General features: G+C 43.9%; 1 protein-coding gene across 1 annotated transcript in view; it reads right to left on the bottom strand.

Moving 5' to 3' along the window:
• Positions 1-21,881, bottom strand: part of LOC308160870 (uncharacterized protein) — a gene marked incomplete at both ends in the record, with an annotated part of 28,863 nt that extends 6,982 nt beyond the window's left edge. Inside the window, 9 exons of the mRNA XM_080534803.1 lie at positions 12,294-12,467; positions 12,659-12,832; positions 13,096-13,269; positions 14,231-14,404; positions 15,142-16,930; positions 17,258-17,480; positions 20,465-20,555; positions 21,400-21,504; positions 21,877-21,881. Coding sequence (XP_080390929.1) covers positions 12,294-12,467; positions 12,659-12,832; positions 13,096-13,269; positions 14,231-14,404; positions 15,142-16,930; positions 17,258-17,480; positions 20,465-20,555; positions 21,400-21,504; positions 21,877-21,881 — 2,909 coding nt within the window. The remainder of the gene's footprint in view (positions 1-12,293; positions 12,468-12,658; positions 12,833-13,095; positions 13,270-14,230; positions 14,405-15,141; positions 16,931-17,257; positions 17,481-20,464; positions 20,556-21,399; positions 21,505-21,876) is intronic.
• Positions 21,882-22,186: the final 305 nt, after the last annotated feature.

Raw genomic sequence — 22,186 nt, 5'->3', positions numbered from 1 at the left:
ACACTACAGAGGATCCATTGTGGAGGTAACCACAACACAAACACCACTCTCTCCAGCTCTCAGCAGCCTCACCCTCACAGAGCATGAAGTGAGACGCGTGCTGAAGGCGGTGGACCCCAGGAAAGCCTCGGGGCCGGATGGCGTCCTGGGACGGGTGCTGAGGGACTGCGCCGACCAGCTGGCCGGGGTTTTCACCAACATCTTCAACCAGTCCCTGTCCCAGGCCACCATCCCACCCTGCCTGAAAACCTCAACTATCATCCCAGTCCCGAAGAAAAGCACGGTGAGCTGCCTAAACGACTACCGCCCGGTGGCACTCACACCAATCATCATGAAGTGCTTCGAGAAACTAGTCCGGGCCCACATACTCACACGCCTCCCGCCCAACCTGGATCCATACCAGTTCGCCTACAGAGCCCACAGGTCCACAGAGGACGCCATCGCTACGACTCTCCACGCCACTCTATCCCACCTGGAGAGGGGAAACAGCTACGCGAGACTGCTCTTTGTGGACTTCAGCTCCGCCTTCAACACCATCCTTCCAGACAGGCGAGTGACCAAACTACTAGACCTGGGTCTATCACACTCTATATGTGCATGGATCAAGGACTTCCTGACCGACCGCCCCCAGAGGGTGCGGGTGGGCCCCCACACCTCCACAGCCCTCAGACTCAGCACTGGGTCCCCCCAGGGCTGCGTGCTAAGCCCCATCCTCTACAACCTCTACACCTACGACTTCACCCCCGTCCACCCCAGCAACTCCATCGTAAAGTTTGCAGACGACACCACCGTGGTGGGCTGCATCTCGGGGGGGGGGGACGAGGCGGCGTACAGGGATGAGGTAGAGCAACTGAGCAAGCTGTGCAAGGTTAACAACCTGCTGCTGAACAAGTCAAAGACCCAGGAAATCATCGTGGACTTCAGGAGGAAAAAGTCCGAGATCCAGCCCCTGCTCATCGACGGAGAGAGCGTGGAGAGAGTCTCAACCCTCCGATTCCTGGGGGTGCACATACAGGATGACCTGTCCTGGAAGGACAACACAACAGCCACCATCAAGAAGGCACAACAGCGGCTCTACATCCTGAGAGTCCTCAGGAAGGAACACAGCAAGCAGGAGATACTGGTGACCTTCTACCGCGGCGCAGTGGACAGCATCCTCACCTACGGCATCTGCAACTGGTTCTCCAGCTGCACAACCGCGGAGAGAAATGCACTACAGAGAGTCGTGAGAACAGCCCAGAAGATCACCGGCGCCCCCCTCCCCTCTCTGGAAGAGCTGTACAACACACGCTGTCTCAGGAAGGCCTCCAAGATCTCCAGAGACCCGACCCACCCTGGGTACGAACACTTTACCCGGCTGCCCTCGAAAAGGCGGTACAGGACCATGGCCGCAAGGACAAACAGACTGAAGAACAGCTTCTACCCCAGGGCCATCCAGGCCCTGAACACAGCAAAGACCTAGGTTCTGGGCCCTGGACAGTCTGGACGGATTGATGGCAGCTGCTGGACTGAAAAAATCAGGTGTAGTGCTGAGGCACAAATATGTACATTTCAAGCCTGCAAACTGCGACACTTTAAATGAATGTGCAATAACACTATGTGCAATATGACAACCCTAGTCGTCTATCTGTACAGTATAGTATAGTGGATAGTGTACATAGCCTTTATTTATGTAAACCAGCTCCTTCCCTTCTTGTGTTTTTCTTTTGTTTTTTTCTTTCCTAACACCAGGGGAGCCACCCCTCCTAAATTTCGTTGTTTGGTACCTGTACTATAGCAATGACAATAAAGACCATTCATTCATTCATTCATTACACACAACAATACTCACTGAAAACAATGTTCAGGGTGTGATGTTTTTAAAATGTATTTATGGAACTATACCACACACACACACACACACACACACACACACACACACACACACACACCACAATCATTTGCAACAAGTGTCTTAAATTTTGAGTCGTTATGTTTAATGAATGAAGCTATGTGTGTTCATTGTGTTCAAATTTTGCTGACTGTGGCAAGCATTTTGCATCACATGAGCTTTAATTTGAGAATTTGAGCAGAGTTTTTTGCAACTTGTGTTTTAGCAAGACAAAATGTGTTTAGGTTTATGAAAAAAGGAGGATTGTGTTTTGTGAATTGTGTCTTCATGTGAAATGTGTTTATGGTTTTGGCAAATGGGAGCTAGTTTTATTAAATGTGTTTAGAGAACTGGTCATTTGGTTTAGAGAATTGGCTTCTGTGTTTTAGCAATTGGGAAAAACTGTAATGTAACCTTTACACCCAGTAGAAAAACTAAATACACAAATTAAATCGCTTGACTTTGGCATGTAATTGAAACAGGAAAAAAATGTACTTTTGCATTGGGGATTACTTAGCCATGTTCCATGTCATACTTTCTCTTTAGCTCACCTTGAATATGGAGGCCAGTTCACTTTGACTCTGAACAGACTGACCACTGGGAATCTCTGACTCTGGTCTCTCCACCTGGTCACTGGGGATTCTGGGTAAAAACAACAAATAAGCAGATGTCTTCATCCAGAGAAGTGTGAATGAGGCCCAGTTTCCCAAATAGAATAAGTTAAGAGTGTATACCACTACTGAATGTTATTGGCAGCGTCAAAGACCACTATGGTGATTAAACCTCAAACTGACTTTTTTTTTTTTTTCCCCTTTTTTTTTTTTTTTTTTTTAAAAATTTGTTTTTCAGATTTTATCCCCTTTTCACCCAATTTGGTAGCCAATTTAACCCAACTTAGCATCCAATTATCCCCTGCCTATTGCGAAGGATCCGCCGCACGACCCCGTGGTCGGCAGTCCCAGAGGAGGCCGCCAGGCAGACTAGGCTGACTGGCTCCTCGAGCCCAGTACCGTTACTCCGACACCAGACGGGGGCGGTGTTGCGCGACGGATCCTAGTCCAGAACTACTCCTATACCCCCCTCGGAAGCGGCCGGCCAATATGCCGCTTCCCGTGTGCCTCGGCCATATCTGGATCTGGCGAGCCGGGATACGAACCCCGGCCCCGGTGGGCAGCATGCACTACTCAAACTGACCTTTGACCAGAATGAGGAGGTCTTTCTCTGAAGGTTATTCCACGATCGATTGACCAGTCACTCTTCATGGACACACAGCTGGGTACAGGTGTGGCTGGTCTCTCCTGCTGGACCCTGGATAACAAGGTAGAGTTGTGTTTTTAAATATACCATATGAGCAGAGCTCCTAGAGCCAGTTACACAGGAGTGTTCTATTGTGAAGGACAGAGTGTTAATGAACCTGTCTTTGTTTCATTCAGGGGATCCCCATTATGATGGAGGGTTGGGGTGCGCTGGGAGGAGGAGAGTGGGGACGGTGTGGGCAGTCCAAAATAATATATCTGTATTGTAAGAAGCTTTTAGGTGTTTAGTGGCCATCTCCCTCCAGGATCCACTCTCCTCCTCCGTGGACAAGCCTTCTAGTGAGAGTTGCAACACTGTCTGTTGCTACAGTATATATTGAACTACAGTATATCTACTTTAATAAGTCTAACATTTGAAATTCTGCCTTTAATTATAAATATTTGCTGAGCTCCTAGAGCTGAAGATGATGTGATAAGCTGTACAATAAATTATTTTTCTTACACCCATGCTCCCTCCTTGAGTTGAACCTGAGTTGAACCTGAGTTCATTATAGTTACCGGAGGACCTCATGAAACAAACAGGTGGCCTAGTCTCACAGTTAGTTCATCACATCCCCATGTTACACCTACCCTTGTTTAGTAGTGACGGTTCCTTGTCTGAATTCTATTGGACCGTCCATAGACCAGTCACTCTTCATGGACACACAGTTGGGTACAGGTGAGGCTGGTCTCTCCTGCTGGACCCTGTCAAACACAAAGACACCAACATTCCCACATGTTGAACAGAAGATAACGGATGTCATGTGTTCATATGAGTGTGTGTCTGTAAGTCATCAGGGCTCAGTAGTTCAAAACGTTTAATCTCTATCAGATCCGATCAGATTTTGAAATCCCATTTTTTGTGATCCAGGATCAGACAACTCGGACAGATTTTGTCCCAGTATTTCAAAGCAATTCAGGATAGGATCACCCTGATCCAGGTTCAGACTTTTCAAGATGACTAGATCCTGAATATCATTGCTTTAATCCTACCAATCTCCATCTAGTGGATATGAAAAATAATACAAGGAAGACAAGAGACCACATTGCAGAGACATCTATAATGTCTAATCATTATGTTTAAATACATAAAGGACTCAAATCATAATGGAGTACTGAAGAGGCGTTTTGCATGCCTCAACTATCTGAGAGTGGAACCCCAACGACCCTGCCACATAACACTGGCTTGTATTGTGCTACACAATATCCTGTCCATGGCAGAGTCCCCCTCTCTGACATCCATGATCCCCCAGAGCCCCTTGTACCTGCTGATGATCTAGGCCCACCTCTGGGTTTCCCTCTAAATGAGAGACTGAGTGGTGGTGCAATGCCAGATGCTATTGTCCGCAATTACTTTTGAAAGGTGATGACAGATGATGGACTATTTTTTTGTTAAATATATTTTTTCTTTAATCTAAATTACATTTGTGATTGACAATCTTTGTTGTGATACTTTTATGAGCATAAACATTTGTCATCAACATTTGGTTGAAAACAAAATAGGCCACCACAAACGTGACCAAAAAATGTGAAATAAAATTGATTTGCCATGAAGGCTAAAAATGTTGGATTATTTCAGTTAACAAACTTTGCCATCTTATTTATATTGAAACATATATTTTTAAAATAAATTGTATAGTACATTTTGCTCTCGTAATCCACTGGGAATCCACCCCTCTGGTGGGATCAAGATAATACAGTTTTTTGGGATCAAACTGATCCCAATCCTGTTGTCGGTTTGAACTACCCATTTTGAAGATTTGATCCAGCTTGGATTTGATTTCCTAATCTGATCGGATATCAAAGTGATCCTAATCCTGTTTTTTGGTTTTGAACTACTCAAAATCCAAATCTGATCAGAAAGGGCCAGCCAGTTTGCTGCCCCCTCTGACTGGAATGCTCTGCAAAAAACCCTCAAACTGGACAAACTCATCTCCCTCTCTGCCTTCAGACTCACTATTTCAGACACCCTCACTGATTCCTGCACATGCTTCTCCTCTCTGTAGGGCAGCACTTGTATCACTCCCTTTATACACCCCCTCTGTCCACCTGCACTTGTTTTTATGCCCCCATGTGCTCATGTCTGCTCATTCTCTGCTTTTAAGCTTTTCTGTGTTAATGTTAATGCTGTTTTCTAATGTTTGTTGGCCTGTTTCGTAAGTGCTTATTGCTGTTGTTGTATCGGTGGCTTGTACCGTATTTATGTTTGCTTGACTGTGTCTCAGTGTGTATTGTTGTATTGGTTTGTTTACTAGCTGTCTTAGTGTCTATGTTGTATTGCTGTGTTGATTGGTCGTGTCCCAGCGCTTATTGTTGTATTATTGTCTTTTTCCTGACTGTGTATCAGTGCTTATTGCTGTATTGTTGTGTTTGCTTGGCTGTGTCCCAGTACGTTTTGTTGTATTGTATTGTTTTGTGTTGCCTGTCTGCATTTTGTGCTTACTGTTATATTCTAGTCTTAATGTCCATTAGTGCTTTTGTTGTATTGTTATGTTACATGCCTGTGTTTAATGCTTATTGTTGTTTTGTGGCATCTCATTTAATTGTCGATTTGATTGTGGTTTTAAGTGCTTTGTTTTTAACATGTTTTATCTTTCAGCCCTCCTCCCCTTTCCCCTTATGAGGCAGGCCGGCATTGTAAATAAGAATTTTCTTCTTAATTGTCTCGCCTGGTAAAAAAAAGGTTAAATTAAAAATACATTTAAAAAGTCTCACAGTTAGTTCATCACATCCCCATGTTACACCTACCCTTGTTTAGTAGTGACGGTTCCTTGTCTGAATTCTATTGGACCGTCCATAGACCAGTCACTCTTCATGGACACACAGCTGGGTACAGGTCTCTCCTGCTGGACCCTGTCAAACACAAAGACACCAACATTCCCACATGTTTAACAGAAGATAATGGATGTCATGTGTTCATATGAGTGTGTCTGTGTGTTGTCAGGACATTGACTACAAGGAATAAACATCAAACAAACCTTTGACCAGAATGAGGAGGTCTTTCTCTGAAGGTTATTCCACGATCCATAGACCAGTCACTCTTCATGGACACACAGCTGGGTACAGGTGAGGCTGGTCTCTCCTGCTGGACCCTGGATTACAAGGTGGAGTTGTTGTTTTTAAATATATCATATGAGCTGAGCTCCTAGAGCAGTTATCATCATCATCATCATCATCATCATCATCATACATATTCTCCAGAGACTCTTCTCTTACCCCATGGCTTCAACATCCCCAGAGAGACTCATTTTAGAGGTAGTGGTCCCCTCCTCTCTCTCCCCAGAGAGACTCATTTTAGAGGCAGTGGTCCCCTCCTCTCTCTCCCCAGAGAGACTCATTCTAGCAGCAGTGGTCCCCTCATCTCTCTTCTCTCCTCAAATGACCTCTTGCTATAAACAAAGGAGACAAAAGTTAAAAACAGTGAAGTGAGAAACCACAGTATGGGGCTTAACAGAGGGAGGAAAGGGACATGAATGCTGCTGACACTGTATACAGTATCTCTCTCCTGAAGCTAACATGGGATACTTACAATGTCTCTGTCTGTCTGTCTGTCTGTCTGACGCTCTTCTTCTCTCTCTCTCTCTCTCTCTCTCTCTCTCTCTCTCTCTCTCTCTCTCTCTCTCTCTCTCTCTCTCTCTCTCTCTCTCTCTCCACACATTAGAACATAACTCTCTCTCTCTCTCCCTCCCGGTTTGATTTCCCTGTAAGATAAGAAGCCAGATTGTATCACCCACATCAGCGTAGCTCCGGTGAGACTGAGTGTGTACATTCTTGTGTCCATCACTGTTCAGAGAATGAGGAAGGTAGCTCTACTAAAATGTGGATCTTTTAGTTGGATCTTCACTTACAGATTGAATAAATGTCAAATTAAATCAAAGTTAACTTTCATTACACAACCCAATCTTTATGTAAACAAAATAAAACATGTATTCATTTACCAGGGACAGTGCACATTAATCAACAAATCAGTTTCCACATCAATGTAAATGTGCCAGAGTTAGCTCATGACCTAATTCTTATCTGTAGTTCCATACAGATAGCAAAATACAGTAAGCCAACAAATTGACCCTTCATAGAGGAGTGTATTCAACACTCACAGTCTTTCTGTCAGTCTTACAGCTCTGTTGATTGGTCAATAGTGACCTGTGTAAAAACTGTTGACTAGTCTAGACAGTCATTAGGGTGCAAGCCCACACAGTGGGCATAGCCCTATTGTAACTGTTGGTTATTCAGCCCTGTTCTGTTTTCATGAAAAATGACTTCCTCAAATATTGGTAACTTTTGCTTTTTGGCAGGCACCTGGAGGACCCAGTCAACACCAATTCTGAAGCCAACATTCCAGAAGGGGGCGCTAGAGCCACATGTTGAATTCTTCAACATTGTGAGGCTGTAACCTTTGAACGGTTTGTCCGAGAGACGCTGACCTGCCTCCTCAAGACAAACATATAAAACGCTATAAAACTGAAAAGACGGCTATTCTGCTATTCATCGACATGAAACTTTACCTCTAAGTAAGTATGTCAGAAAATGACCACGCTACATGGTAAATAATCAGCACCTTAACTCAGGAAAATTGCAAATTAATGTGAAACTTGGTGAGCGTCAAGACAAATGTGTACCACATTCCAACATGATCGGATGAAAAACATGACACTCAATATTCTGCATTTCCAGTTATTTTTAACCACTTCTTATCGGTCATTTTTAACATTTTACTTTTTATGAAACGCAAATATGATTGAAAAACTGAAATTGTTACATAGTATGCTTGTACCAGTCCCTGCAAAGTTCATACATGATCATACAAAATACACAGCATCATGCTAATTAATATATACCATAAATTATGACATATACAAATTGGGCTGTGTCAGTCATTGTTAGTCTAATCAATCTCTTCCACCCTTAAGTGCTTGCCGCTATATTTCTTATCTATTATTATCTAGGGCCTCATGTAGTTGAACCTACTAGATCACAGTCATATGGACAAAACCAGGTTGAGGCTTCATTCACAAGCTGGTCACAGAATGCTGGCTAGCGTAATATGTTTGGGCTACATCATTCTGTGAGATGACACAAAGACATATGAGATCATCCTAATCATACTGGACAGTGAAAAACAATGAAAGACAGCAACTTACGGTTGTGGTCTGTCTCCCACCTCAGTGCTCATCTCTGCTCTCTGTCTCTGTCTTCCTCACTGATGCAGCTCTTCCCTGTATGAACTAGTTTGTCCACATTGTATCACCTCATCACCTGGGACACCTCCTACTTCTATCAACTTCTCTACAGTTGGTATTTGTTGATGACAATCAAACATATTTCAGACACTCTTCTTCCCTGTATGAACCTGTTTGTCCACATTGTATCACCTTATGATGCACATACAGTATAGGGCACTGATTCACCAGTCTCTGGTATGATAATTAAGCAATATCACACGAGAGGGAGTGCTGTTATACTGAATATCAGCACGGCTGTGATTCGGTCATAGGTACGAGGCCGCACAGAACAGAAAAATAAATATTCACCAACAGTTCTAACAGTTCATGTAACTGACTCGGTCAAGGCCTCCCATTGGCTGTACAACGTGTAGTAGAGAGCTGTGTGTGTAGAGGGAGACCACACCTCCCTCTCCTCTTTCCCCTGTGATGGGCCGAGCTTGTCCTTCCTACTCTGAGTAGGTGCGTACGCCATATCAGCTAGGATAGATCCTCTGAGCTCTTGTGCTTGTTAGCAGTGTCTGCAGTAGACACAACCATAGACACACTACTCTGCACGTGTGACATCATAGTGAAGACATTGAATACTGCAGATATTTCCATATTTGACACATCAATCAGGAGACCTACCAGGTGTAACCAGGGCTTCTGGGTCTCCCTCCATCTTCCTCATCGTAGATGTTTCATGTCAAGTTGTTCACGGTCTGTTTCTATGATAACTGTTCTACTGTAAAACTCCAGTACCATGCTGGTTCTAGCCTGTCTGTCTGAAGGCTCCACTGCCTGCAGCTGTGTGATTGCTGAGTGGTTTCAGGTGGGCTGATCAGGTGCTGTCCATGGTCCTGCACAGGGCTGCGTTCAGATAGAAATACATCACATAGAACAAGACATGCCTCTCTGACATGTGTAGAGTCATCATGAGGCCACACAGTTCTTTGTTTCACAAAAACTTTATTGATATTGACACAGTAATCATCATCATCATTATCATCATCATCATCATCATCATCATATTAAAATGAAGGAACTTGACTATAGGACTAGTTCAGGCTAGTAGACTAGTGCTGCCACTATGGCGCCTCTGTCAGAATGAGAAGGAGGAGGCAGAAGATGATAGTTATTGTAATAATTACAACTAAAACACAGAGGCACCATCCTCTCTGACCACCAGCCCCAGATCTCTCTGTCTGTCCACTTGGACTTCACAAGAGCTACATTGACACACACGAGAAAATATATGTATATAGAAATATATTCAAAATATGTACATTGGATAGATAGACAGGTACAGAAATACATGGACAGTGAATTTCAGAATATTTCCACACTTCTGTTTTGTCAGTCTATTGCACTTTTTCATACTTTTACACAATGAGCAAATAACCAACTGGTTGTCATCAACTTCTGCAGATAGGATCTGAGGCAGGAGTATAAACCTACACTGACACAGTCCTGAAGACTTTACAGTCAGAGACTCCTCCATCTCACAGGACCTGTACTGCTGCCCTCTAGTGGTCAGAGTGGGACTGACACTACACACAGAGGACACAAAGCTACGTAATACAGCATCAGAGCTCAAATACCCAATGTGACTAACTCTTATGTACATACACTGCTACCCTCTAGTGGTCAGAGTGGGACTGATGTAACCAGCAGGGCTCAAACTGGGGACCTCTCCTCTCCCCTGGATGACCCACGATTCTGCCATTAACCCAAGCAGACAGGTCTCAGGCAGGGCTACACACAAGAGCTACACTGACACTACACACTACACCCTAAACACTACACACTACACCCTGAACACTACACACTACACCCACACATAACACCCTACACACAGAGGCACACAGTTTGAGTGTATGAAGCTTGATGTGTGTAAAACTACATCATGACATCATGTTATGATCCAACATCTTTGAACCTTAGGTATTCAGTGTGATCTCCCTTATACTAGTTTACACAGGGTCACTGAAGAGCCATAGTCCCTAACCCCAAACCCTGGGTAGAGGGGCTCAGTGAATGCAGAGTGGAATGTGTGCAGGAGGGTCAGTGTGTCAGAGGAGACGCTGTAGAAGGACAGAGTGCCGGCCAGCCAGTCCAGATACACTCCTACTCTGTGGGAGTCAGAGGGGGGGGCAGGTATGTCAGTTGGATTATTATTGTGCCAGGCAGTGTAACTATCAGAGGTGGCAGAGCAGAACAGACACCAGGACTTGTCATTGTATCCCAACACAGAGTTAAGACCCTTCCCTCTCCTGCTGATTCCTTTATATGTCACTCCTATATTAGCCCCTCCCCCTCCCCTCCACTCTACCTCCCAGTAACAGCGCCCAGTCAGACCCTCTCTACACAACACCTGTGACCAGTACTTAGATCTCTCTGGGTGATCAGGATTTGGCTGCTCCTCTCTTCCCCTTGTCGCCTTCCTGTTCTCCTCAGACAGAGAGAGGTGTCTGTGTGCTGTGTTTGGGTCCAGTGTGAGCTCACAGGCATCTGATTGAGAGGGCCAAAATAATCATCAAATCAATACAATTGGATAAATTACAATATTCACAATGTGATCTTGTTAAGCCCAGTTCACATCTATGCAACGCAATGGGCCCGTTTTAGAACGTTTAGACCGTTGAAGAGAAAAAAACTTGGCAACTACTTGCGACCGACGGGTGGTGAGACAGGTGAGACAGATGGGTGGTGAGACAGATGAGACAGATGGGTGGTGAGACAGATGAGACAGATGGGTGGTGAGAGAGATGGGTGGTGAGACAGATGAGACAGATGGGTGGTGAGACAGATGGTATTGGGTGATGAGACGCAACGAGGCACAGACGACACAAACAACGGTTTCCATAACAACAAAATAAGTTGTGTTTACCCTGCAAGATGTCTGACAGCGACAGTGACATGCTGGCAGTAGCACTGATCAATAAACGGCGAAGACGCCGAGCTAGGAAATATGGAGCCGTTTTTGACTTGAGTATCTAGGCTATCTAGCTAGCTAACTTGCCTCCCATTTGCAACGCTAATGCATTAGCTGTCAAGGCTAACACACACACACTAGACGAAAACATAAAAACACACCGCTGCACTCATTCAGACCCCATTGTCATGACAGCCCTACGGAGAGCCCTGGCTACGGAGGGGTCAGTTTCATGTCACTCACAAAGATGTACTCCTTTCTAGGTGAGAGTTTCAAGAGTCTTGCCTACCTGTCTACAATAATGTCTAGCTACATTTTCATCTTTCTCAGCAAAAGCATGTAATAGCTCAACATAGCTGCCATGATTAGAATAGTTTGCACTCTCATCGTTACCACGAAATGTTAATTCCTGTTTGGTTCGGAAACGGGTCGTAATAATAAGGTCCACTCCACTTCTAGACAACAGATGACGCTGGTCTGTGCTATTTCCTGATTGGCTGAAGAGAAATATCAGACGTTCCATAAAATCTGGACGTTCTGATGAGACTTGCATGTCAAATCGCTGGCGATTCCTTGCGACTGCGAGTTCTGTTGCGTTCCATTGTATCGCATCGCATAGATGTGAACTGGACTTTATATGCTAACATTACTTTTTTTCACAAAATATTACCCATTAATTTAAAATGTTTTACAAGGAATACAACTAATTCACATTTACTCATATTTTAGATCTACAAATGAATACAATAGTGATGCTCTGCTTAACTCAGCTGTACCCTGATTCTTGAGTAATATCACAGTCCTGTTCTCTACAGTGTTGGAGACTTACATTTGATCATCCAAGGTTTGAGCCTGCACTCTCCACCATGGTCCACACTATATCAACCACAGAAGAACATACAGTGGTTGGATGACACACTCACGATCATGTGGGAAATAGATACTGTGCATTAATCTCATTGATACGTCCAGCCACATTCAGCCTTTACCTGAGTGTCTGTAGTTTACAGAGTGGATCTTTCTGTACAGCAGAGAGCAGTGCCAGTCCTGAGTCTCCTGGGTGATTGTAGCTGAGGTCCAGCTCTCTCAGGTGGGAGGGGTTAGACCTCAGAGCTGAAGCCAGAGAAGCACAGCCTTCCTCTGGGACTCCACAGAATGACAACCTGGGGAAATAGTGTCACTCCATCTGCTATCAAGAATCTGATTGTTCCTCACTAATTTACATCTTTACAGCTTTAAATCCTCTTAATTCAGCAGTTGAAAGGCTAGACACATTGTATTTAAGTGAAGAACATTCAAACTAGTACATTATAATGGCCCTACATACAATGCTTCTACACCCCAAAAACCTCACCTCAGTGTCTGTAGTTTACAGTGTGGACTCCCCAGTCCAGCAGAGAGCAGCTTCATCCCCCCGTCACGGAGATCATTATGACTGAGGTCCAGCTCTCTCAGATGGCAGGAGTCTGAGCTGAGAGCTGAGGCCAACGCTTTACAGCATCTCTCTGTGAGGTGACATCCATTCAGTCTGAATGAGGAATACAAGCTGAGTGTTATCTGTCCCCTGGGTTCTATCTGTCCCCTGGGTTCTATCTGTCCCCTGGGTCAGATATCTGTTGGTGAGGATGTGCTGAGTTAGCTGCAAGGCCATCCTGACCTAAAGGGTGGCCGCTCCTTATTGAACTGTTCATGTGTTGCTGTTCCTATTAAATGGTTTCTCAAAAACACCTTATCTGAGACAGGTAAGACAGTAGCCTTCATCAAAAATTATTTTAATTTTGTATATACTACCTCAGTGTCTGTAGTTTACAGTGTGGACTCCCCAGTCCAGCAGAGAGCAGCTTCACCCCCCCGTCATGTAGATCATTATGACTGAGGTCCAGCTCTCTCAGGTGGCAGGAGTCTGAGCTGAGAGCTGAGGCCAACGCTTCACAGCATCTCTCTGTTAGGTCACATCCATTCAGCCTGAATGAGGAATACAAATAAATACATGCAGCCAAACGATCACTATGGTGCAAGAATTCATGAGTGAGAGTTGTAGTTGCTCTCAACATGGGAGCAAGCAACCATGGATACATTTGTAGTCACTGGATTTTTACGTCTGGTATGACATATTTGGTAGATATTGGGTTTGTTGTTTTAACCAAAACAAGCAGAAGAGCTCATATAACTTCTATTTTAGAGACTCTACACTGGCTTCCTGTTAAGTTCAGAATATATTTCAAGATCCTTCTGCTTGTTTATAAAGCTCTCACTGGCACAGCACCAGAATATCTGAAAGACCTTTTGCTAGCATATCAGCCCAATAGAGCTCTCAGGTCTTCTGACGCTGGCTTTCTTTGTGTACCACATGTACAAAAGAAGATATTTGGTGAGGATGCATTCTCATTTTATGCACCCAGATTGTGGAATGCACTGCCAGTTTACATTAGGGATGCAACCTCAGGAAATATGTTCAAGTTAAGACTAAAAACCCATCTTTTTAATATTGCCTTTAAATGACTAAATAATTAAATGATTACTATATAATGATTAAAGCACTTTGAGCTGCAATGTTTGCAGGAAAGTGCTACACAAATAAAGGTTATTATTATTATTATTATTATTATTATTATTATTATTATTAGTGCAGTATTGTGTAGCCCCATGAGCTGATCTAAGGCCAGGTGGGTCAGGATTTGAGGAGGGCAAACATATTCAGAGAGTGCAGACAGAGCAGCCCCCTCTGACACACACACACACACACACACACACACACACACACACACACACACACACACACACAAACAATATAGTAATTGATTGGAAGATAATGTAAATTGTCTGTCTCAATCATTCAGCCTTTCTCTACAAGTATCATTACTTCTATAGCATGATAATGTAACAGACATTTAGGAATGACAACAAGAATAGTCTAAGACCTCACCTCAGTGTCTGTAGTTTACAGTGTGGACTCCCCAGTCCAGCAGAGAGCAGCTTCACCCCCCCGTCACGCAGATCATTATGACTGAGGTCCAGCTCTCTCAGGTGGCAGGAGTCTGAGCTGAGAGCTGAGGCCAACGCTTCACAGCATCTCTCTGTGAGTTGACATCCATTCAGCCTGAATGAGGAATGAATACAAGTCATTGAGAAAAAATGTCACCGCACCTAATTAGGATAAAATGACATTTTCCTTAAAAACCCTTATATGGGCTGTTTTAGGATTTTAACATTTCACCAGACCAATATGTTTTCTAGTCATTTCACTTAGTTTTAAAGGCGAAATCATAATGTTTACATACGTTTTATGCCTTAAAAGATGGATTGAGCTTTCAGTTTGAGATGAGTGGCCTGCTCCTTCCAACTGCACCAACTGTAAACTCACTGGCCAGCTAACTTCTCATCTCTACACTTTAGATAAAATAAAGCTGACAAACTCATTAGCTGAACTGTGAACACAGCTAACCAGATAGCTATGTTTTACTTAATGTCAGACAAGAAGTCACCATTTGATCTGCGGTGTGATTATCTGGGGTACCGCGACTGGAATGCAATTTCTTCTGTTTAATCCGTAAATAATAATAAGTGATCAGCATAAAGTCACTTTGCCTCTTGCATGAATTAGTATTGTTTGCTTTGTGTACAATGATATAAATAATACATTTTTGTGTGTCAACTAAGTATGAATGAAAAGGAGACAATCAAGGAATGTGTTGTTACTTTTGCTTGTGATGAAGAGGTTTTCTTTGTATTTTTCATCAAGCAGCGTACTCACTAATTACTATTCTACAATGCATTTTCATAAGCCTGATCATCTTAATTTACGTTTAATTACAGTAATTTTGTCCATCTACTTACAGTGCCGTCTTAGAGGCTGTGAGCACTGGCAGCAGCCTCAGAAGACCCTCCTCTGATCTGGAGTATTTCTTCAGGTCAAACACATCCAGCTCCTCTTCTGAAGTCAGCAACACAAAGACCAGAGCTGACCACTGTGCAGGTGAGAGTTGGGCTCCTGAGAGACTTCCTGAGCTCAGGTAGCTTTGGATCTCCTCCACTAGAGAATGGTCATTCATCTCATTCAGACAGTGGAACAGATTGATGCACCTCTCTGGAGAGGGATTCTCCCTGATCTTCTTCTTGATGTACTTGACTGTTTTCTTATTGGTCTGTGAGCTGCTTCCTGTCTGTGTCAGAAGGCCTCGTAGGAGATTCTGATTGGACTCCAGTGAGAGGCCCAGGAGGAAGCGCAGGAACAAGTCCAGGTGTCCATTCTCACTCTGTAAGGCCATGTCCACTGCACTCTTGTGTAAGTCGACTAGAGGCTTGCGTGTAAGTGATGACCATAGCTTCCAGTGTGAGGATTTCTGTTTGACCAGTGGATTCTCATTGCTGTTGTTGAATGTGAGGAACACATATAAAGCAGCTAGAAACTCCTGGATGCTCAGATGCACAAAGCTGAACACGTTGTGCAGCCCACGCTCCTCTCTGAAGATCTGAGTGCACACTCCCGAGTACACTGTGGCTTCTGTGACGTCAATGCCACACTCTCTCAGGTCTTCCTCATAGAAGATCAGATTGCCCTTTTCCAGCTGTTTGAAGGCCAGTTTTCCCAGTGACAGAATTAGCTCTTTATCCCAGTGTGGATCTCTGTCATGGACTCCAAGGTACTTCACATTCCTCTGTTTGGTCTGAAACACCAGGAAGTGTGTGTACATCTGTGTCAGAGTCTTGGGCATCTCTCCTGTCTCTGATCCACCCAACAGTCTCTCCAGAACATCAGCTGAGAGCCAACAGAACACTGGTATGTGGCACATGATGTGGAGGCTCCTTGATGACTTCATGTGTGTGTTGATTCTGCTGGCCAGGTTCTCATCACTGATTCTCTTCCTGAAGTAATCCTCCTTCTGTGGGTCGTTGAACCCTCGTACCTCTGTCACCCGGTCAACACACTCAGGAGGGATCTGATTGGCTGCTGCAGGACGGGAGGTTATCCAGATGATAGCAGAGGGAAGCAGATTCCCCTTGATGAGGTTTGTCAGCAGCACGTCCACTGAGGTTGACTCTGTGGCATCACAACATGTCTCGTTGTTCTGGAAGTCTAGAGGAAGTCGACACTCATCCAGACCATCAAAGATGAACAGAACTTTATACTTGTCAAAGTTGGTGATTCCTGATTCTTTTATTTCAATGAAGAAATGACCAAGAAGTTCATTCAAACTGCGTTTCTTCTCTTTCATTAAATTCAGCTCCCGAAACGGAAGTGGAAATATGAACTGGACATCCTGATTGGTTTCTCCTTCAGCCCATCCCGTAATGACCTTCTGAGTAGAGACTGTTTTTCCAATACCAGCGACTCCCTTTGTCAGCACACTTCTGTTTGGTTTGTCTTGTCCAGGTAAAGGCTTGAAGATGTCGGTGCATTTGATTGGTGTCTCCTGTGTTGCTGTTCTCCTGGATGCTGTCTCAATCTGTCTGACCTCATGTTCCTTATTGACCTCTCCACTTCCTCCCTCTGTGATGTAGACCTCTGTGTAGACCTTATCAAAGAGTATTGGCTTGCCTTGCTCAGCTATTCCCTCAAACACACACTGAAACTTCTTCTTCAGGGTGGACTTGAGTTCATGTTGGCACACCACAGCGAGCTCATCTGAATGACAAAACAATTAACAAAATATTTGTGGCATATACATTGGTTTATTCAACAAGTTGTTATATAGTAATTAATTACATAGTATGTAGTGTAGTTGAATGATATAGGAAACTGTCCAACCCTGTTACTATGCAATTATACACAAACAACCAAATGTTGTTACTGCTGTAATTACAGAGATACTAAGTTATAGAGGCAACACAATATAAAGAGTGACCAAACAGGGATATACAGTACATAGTAATTACAGTTAGTGGTGTTTATATTTCCAATAATATCCCAGCCCAGTAACACTTCTCTGTGAAAACATATGAGGTCTCTTACGTTTCTCCAGTGTGTCAGCGAGCTCCTTCTGGTTCATGTTCCTCAGGACGTGCAGTGTGATCTTCAGAGCCCCCTCTCTGGCACTGCTCTCCTGCTTCTCTTCTTCTACATCTTCCTCTTCCTCCCCCTCACTCTCAAGGCACTCTGGGTAGTCTTGAGAAATAAGCCTCTTGAACCTCTTCAGCTGATTTCTCACTAAAGTGATGACATTGTCTTCAAGCAACTGAAACATTTAAATAAAAAAAGATGTGAGAGAGTTAATACAGTTTTTCTCAATTGCTAAAACACATTTCACAAAACGTTCCTCCATTTTCCCAAAACTCTAAACACAACACACTTTTCTAAAGCTACATAACCAAAACCACACCTTCTCTCTTCAAAACTCAAACTTTCACACCAAAACAGCTGCTCAAAGCCTGCAAAAATGTAAACACTATAAGCATCATTACAGACTACAACAAAACAACTGAAAACACAATGTTCAGTGTGTGAGAATGTTCTTTTTTTTCACAACTGCCAAAGCACATTTTAAGAAACCTTACAGTATCTGTTCTCAGAATATATCACTGTAGAGTATTGGGCATTCATAGATTTGTGTGTTTCAAACAGGCCCAAACCCTTGGGATATTTAAATCTAAGCTAAAAACCTTCATGTTTTGCACCAGTTATGATTGAACACAGACACTTCTGTCAATGTCTTTTTTCCATTGACTGTTGTCTTTTTGGGTGTTTTGTCTATTTACTTCTTATATTTGCTTTTATTCATTGTAATTTTTGTTTTCTTATGCTCCTCTTGTGGAGGGATGTGGAGGGATATGGAGGGATATGGAGTGGTGTAGAGGGATGTAGAGGGATGTGGAGGGATGTAGAGGGATGTAGAGGGATGTAGAGGGATGTGGAGGGATGTGGAGGGATGTAGAGGGATGTAGAGGGATGTAGAGGGATGTGGAGGGATGTAGAGGGATGTAGAGGGTTGTAGAGGGATGTGGAGGGATGTAGAGGGATGTAGAGGGATGTGGAGGGATGTAGAGGGATGTAGAGGGATGTAGAGGGATGTAGAAGGATGTGGAGGGATGTAGAGGGATGTAGAGGGATATGGAGGGATATGATTAAACACAAACACTTCTATCAATGTCTTTTTTCCATTAACTATTGTCTTTTAAAATGTTTTATCTATTTACTTCTTATATTTGCTTTTATTCATTGTAATGAATGTCCGCTTGCTGTATTTTTAAATAATGCATGTAAAGCACTTTGAATTGCCCCTGTTGTATGAAATGTGCTATACAAATAAACTTGCCTTGCCTTGCCTTGTTTCATATGAACAGTATGTAAATCTACAGAAAATACAGTATGTATGTTACGGTACATGTGGGAATACGGTACACGTGGGAAAACTAGGGTTAGGGTTAGGTGCTAGGGTGACTTGGTACATGCTGGCATGTCTAACCCTAACCCTAACCTTAACGCTAACCCTAACCCTACCACTAATCCTAACCCTAACCTTAACCCTAGCACCCTAGCACCTAACCCTAACCCTAGTTTTCCCACATGTACCGTATTCCCACATGTACCGTAACATACATACTGTATTTTCTGTAGATTTACATACTGTTCATATGACACCACCGTGGTGGGCTGCATCTCGGGGGGGGGGGGGCGAGGCGGCGTACAGGGATGAGGTAGAGCAACTGAGCAAGCTGTGCAAGGTTAACAACCTGCTGCTGAACAAGTCAAAGACCCAGGAAATCATTGTGGACTTCAGGAGGAAAAAGTCCGAGATCCAGCCCCTGCTCATCGACGGAGAGAGCGTGGAGAGAGTCTCAACCCTCCGATTCCTGGGGGTGCACATACAGGATGACCTGTCCTGGAAGGACAACACAACAGCCACCATCAAGAAGGCACAACAGCGGCTCTACATCCTGAGAGTCCTCAGGAAGGAACACAGCAAGCAGGAGATACTGGTGACCTTCTACCGCGGCGCAGAGGAGAGCATCCTCACCTACGGCATCTGCAACTGGTTCTCCAGCTGCACAACCGCGGAGAGAAATGCGCTATAGAGAGTCGTGAGAACAGCCCAGAAGATCACCGGCGCCCCCCTCCCCTCTCTGGAAGAGCTGTACAACACACGCTGTCTCAGGAAGGCCTCCAAGATCTCCAGAGACCCAACCCACCCTGGGTACGAACACTTTACCCGGCTGCCCTCGAAAAGGCGGTACAGGACCATGGCCGCAAGGACAAACAGACTGAAGAACAGCTTCTACCCTAGGGCCATCCAGGCCCTGAACACAGCAAATACCTAGGTTCTGGGCCCTGGACAGTCTGGACGGATTGATGGCAGCTGCTGGACTGAAAAAATCAGGTGTAGTGCTGAGGCACAAATATGTACATTTCAAGCCTGCAAACTGCGACACTTTAAATGAATGTGCAATAACACTATGTGCAATATGACAACCCTAGTCGTCTATCTGTACAGTATAGTATAGTGGATAGTGTACATAGCCTTTATTTATGTAAACCAGCTCCTTCCCTTCTTGTGTTTTTTTCTTGTTTTTTTCTTTCCTAACACCAGGGGAGCCACCCCTCCTAAATTTCGTTGTTTGGTACCTGTACTGTAGCAATGACAATAAAGTCCATTCATTCATTCATTCACACACACACACACACACACACACACACACACACACACACACACACACACACACACACACACACACCACAATCATTTGCAACAAGTGTCTTACATTTTGAGTCGTTATGTTTAATGAATGAAGCTAGGTGTGTTCATTGTGTTCAAATTTTGCTGACTGTGGCAAGCATTTTGCATCACATGAGCTTTAATTTGAGAATTTGAGCAGAGTTTTTTGCAACTTGTGTTTTAGCAAGACAAAATGTGTTTAGATTTATGAGAAAAGGAGGATTGTGTTTTGTGAATTGTGTCTTCATGTGAAATGTGTTTATGGTTTTGGCAAATGGGAGCTAGTTTTATTAAATGTGTTTAGAGAACTGGTCATTTGGTTTAGAGAATTGGCTTCTGTGTTTTAGCAATTGGGAAAAACTGTAATGTAACCTTTACACCCAGTAGAAAAACTAAATACAACAATTAAATCGCTTGACTTTGGCATGTAATTGAAACAGGAAAAATGTTTACTTTTGCATTGGGGATTACTTAGCCATGTTCCATGTCATACTTTCTCTTTAGCTCACCTTGAATATGGAGGCCAGTTCACTTTGACTCTGAACAGTCTGACCACTGGGAATCTCTGACTCTGGTCTCTCCACCTGGTCACTGGGGATTCTGGGTAAAAACAACAAATAAGCAGATGTCTTCATCCAGAGAAGTGTGAATGAGGCCCAGTTTCCCAAATAGAATAAGTTAAGAGTGTATACCACTACTGAATGTTATTGGCAGCGTCAAAGACCACTATGGTGATTAAACCTCAAACTGACCTTTGACCAGAATGAGGAGGTCTTTCTCTGAAGGTTATTCCACGATCGATTGACCAGTCACTCTTCATGGACACACAGCTGGGTACAGGTGTGGCTGGTCTCTCCTGCTGGACCCTGGATAACAAGGTAGAGTTGTGTTTTTAAATATACCATATGAGCTGAGCTCCTAGAGCCAGTTACACAGGAGTGTGGCATTGTGAAGGACAGAGTGTTAATGAACCTGTCTTTGTTTCATTCAGGGGATCCCCATTATGATGGAGGGTTGGGGTGCGCTGGGAGGAGGAGAGTGGGGACGGTGTGGGCAGTCCAAAATAATATATCTGTATTGTAAGAAGCTTTTAGGTGTTTAGTGGCCATCTCCCTCCAGGATCCAATCTCCTCCTCCGTGGACAAGCCTTCTAGTGAGAGTTGCAACACTGTCTGTTGCTACAGTATATATTGAACTACAGTATATCTACTTTAATAAGTCTAACATTTGAAATTCTGCCTTTAATTATAAATATTTGCTGAGCTCCTAGAGCTGAAGATGATGTGATAAGCTGTACAATAAATGATTTTTCTTACACCCATGCTCCCTCCTTGAGTTGAACCTGAGTTGAACCTGAGTTCATTATAGTTACCGGAGGACCTCATGAAACAAACAGGTGGCCTAGTCTCACAATTAGTTCATCACATCCCCATGTTACACCTACCCTTGTTTAGTAGTGACGGTTCCTTGTCTGAATTCTATTGGACCGTCCATAGACCAGTCACTCTTCATGGACACACAGCTGGGTACAGGTCTCTCCTGCTGGACCCTGTCAAACACAAAGACACCAACATTCCCACATGTTTAACAGAAGATAATGGATGTCATGTGTTCATATGAGTGTGTCTGTGTGTTGTCAGGACATTGACTACAAGGAATAAACATCAAACAAACCTTTGACCAGAATGAGGAGGTCTTTCTCTGAAGGTTATTCCACGATCCATAGACCAGTCACTCTTCATGGACACACAGCTGGGTACAGGTGAGGCTGGTCTCTCCTGCTGGACCCTGGATTACAAGGTGGAGTTGTTGTTTTTAAATATATCATATGAGCTGAGCTCCTAGAGCAGTTATCATCATCATCATCATCATCATCATCATCATCATCATCATACATATTCTCCAGAGACTCTTCTCTTACCCCATGGCTTCAACATCCCCAGAGAGACTCATTTTAGAGGTAGTGGTCCCCTCCTCTCTCTCCCCAGAGAGACTAATTTTAGAGGCAGTGGTCCCCTCCTCTCTCTCCCCAGAGAGACTAATTTTAGAGGCAGTGGTCCCCTCCTCTCTCTCCCCAGAGAGACTCATTCTAGCAGCAGTGGTCCCCTCATCTCTCTTCTCTCCTCAAATGACCTCTTGCTATAAACAAAGGAGACAAAAGTTAAAAACAGTGAAGTGAGAAACCACAGTATGGGGCTTAACAGAGGGAGGAAAGGGACATGAATGCTGCT

This window comes from Nansenia antarctica (assembly GCF_963989245.1).
Source record: "Nansenia antarctica genome assembly, chromosome: 6".
NCBI lineage: Eukaryota > Metazoa > Chordata > Actinopteri > Argentiniformes > Microstomatidae > Nansenia > Nansenia antarctica.
This window is presented reverse-complemented; position numbering and strand designations above follow the sequence as displayed.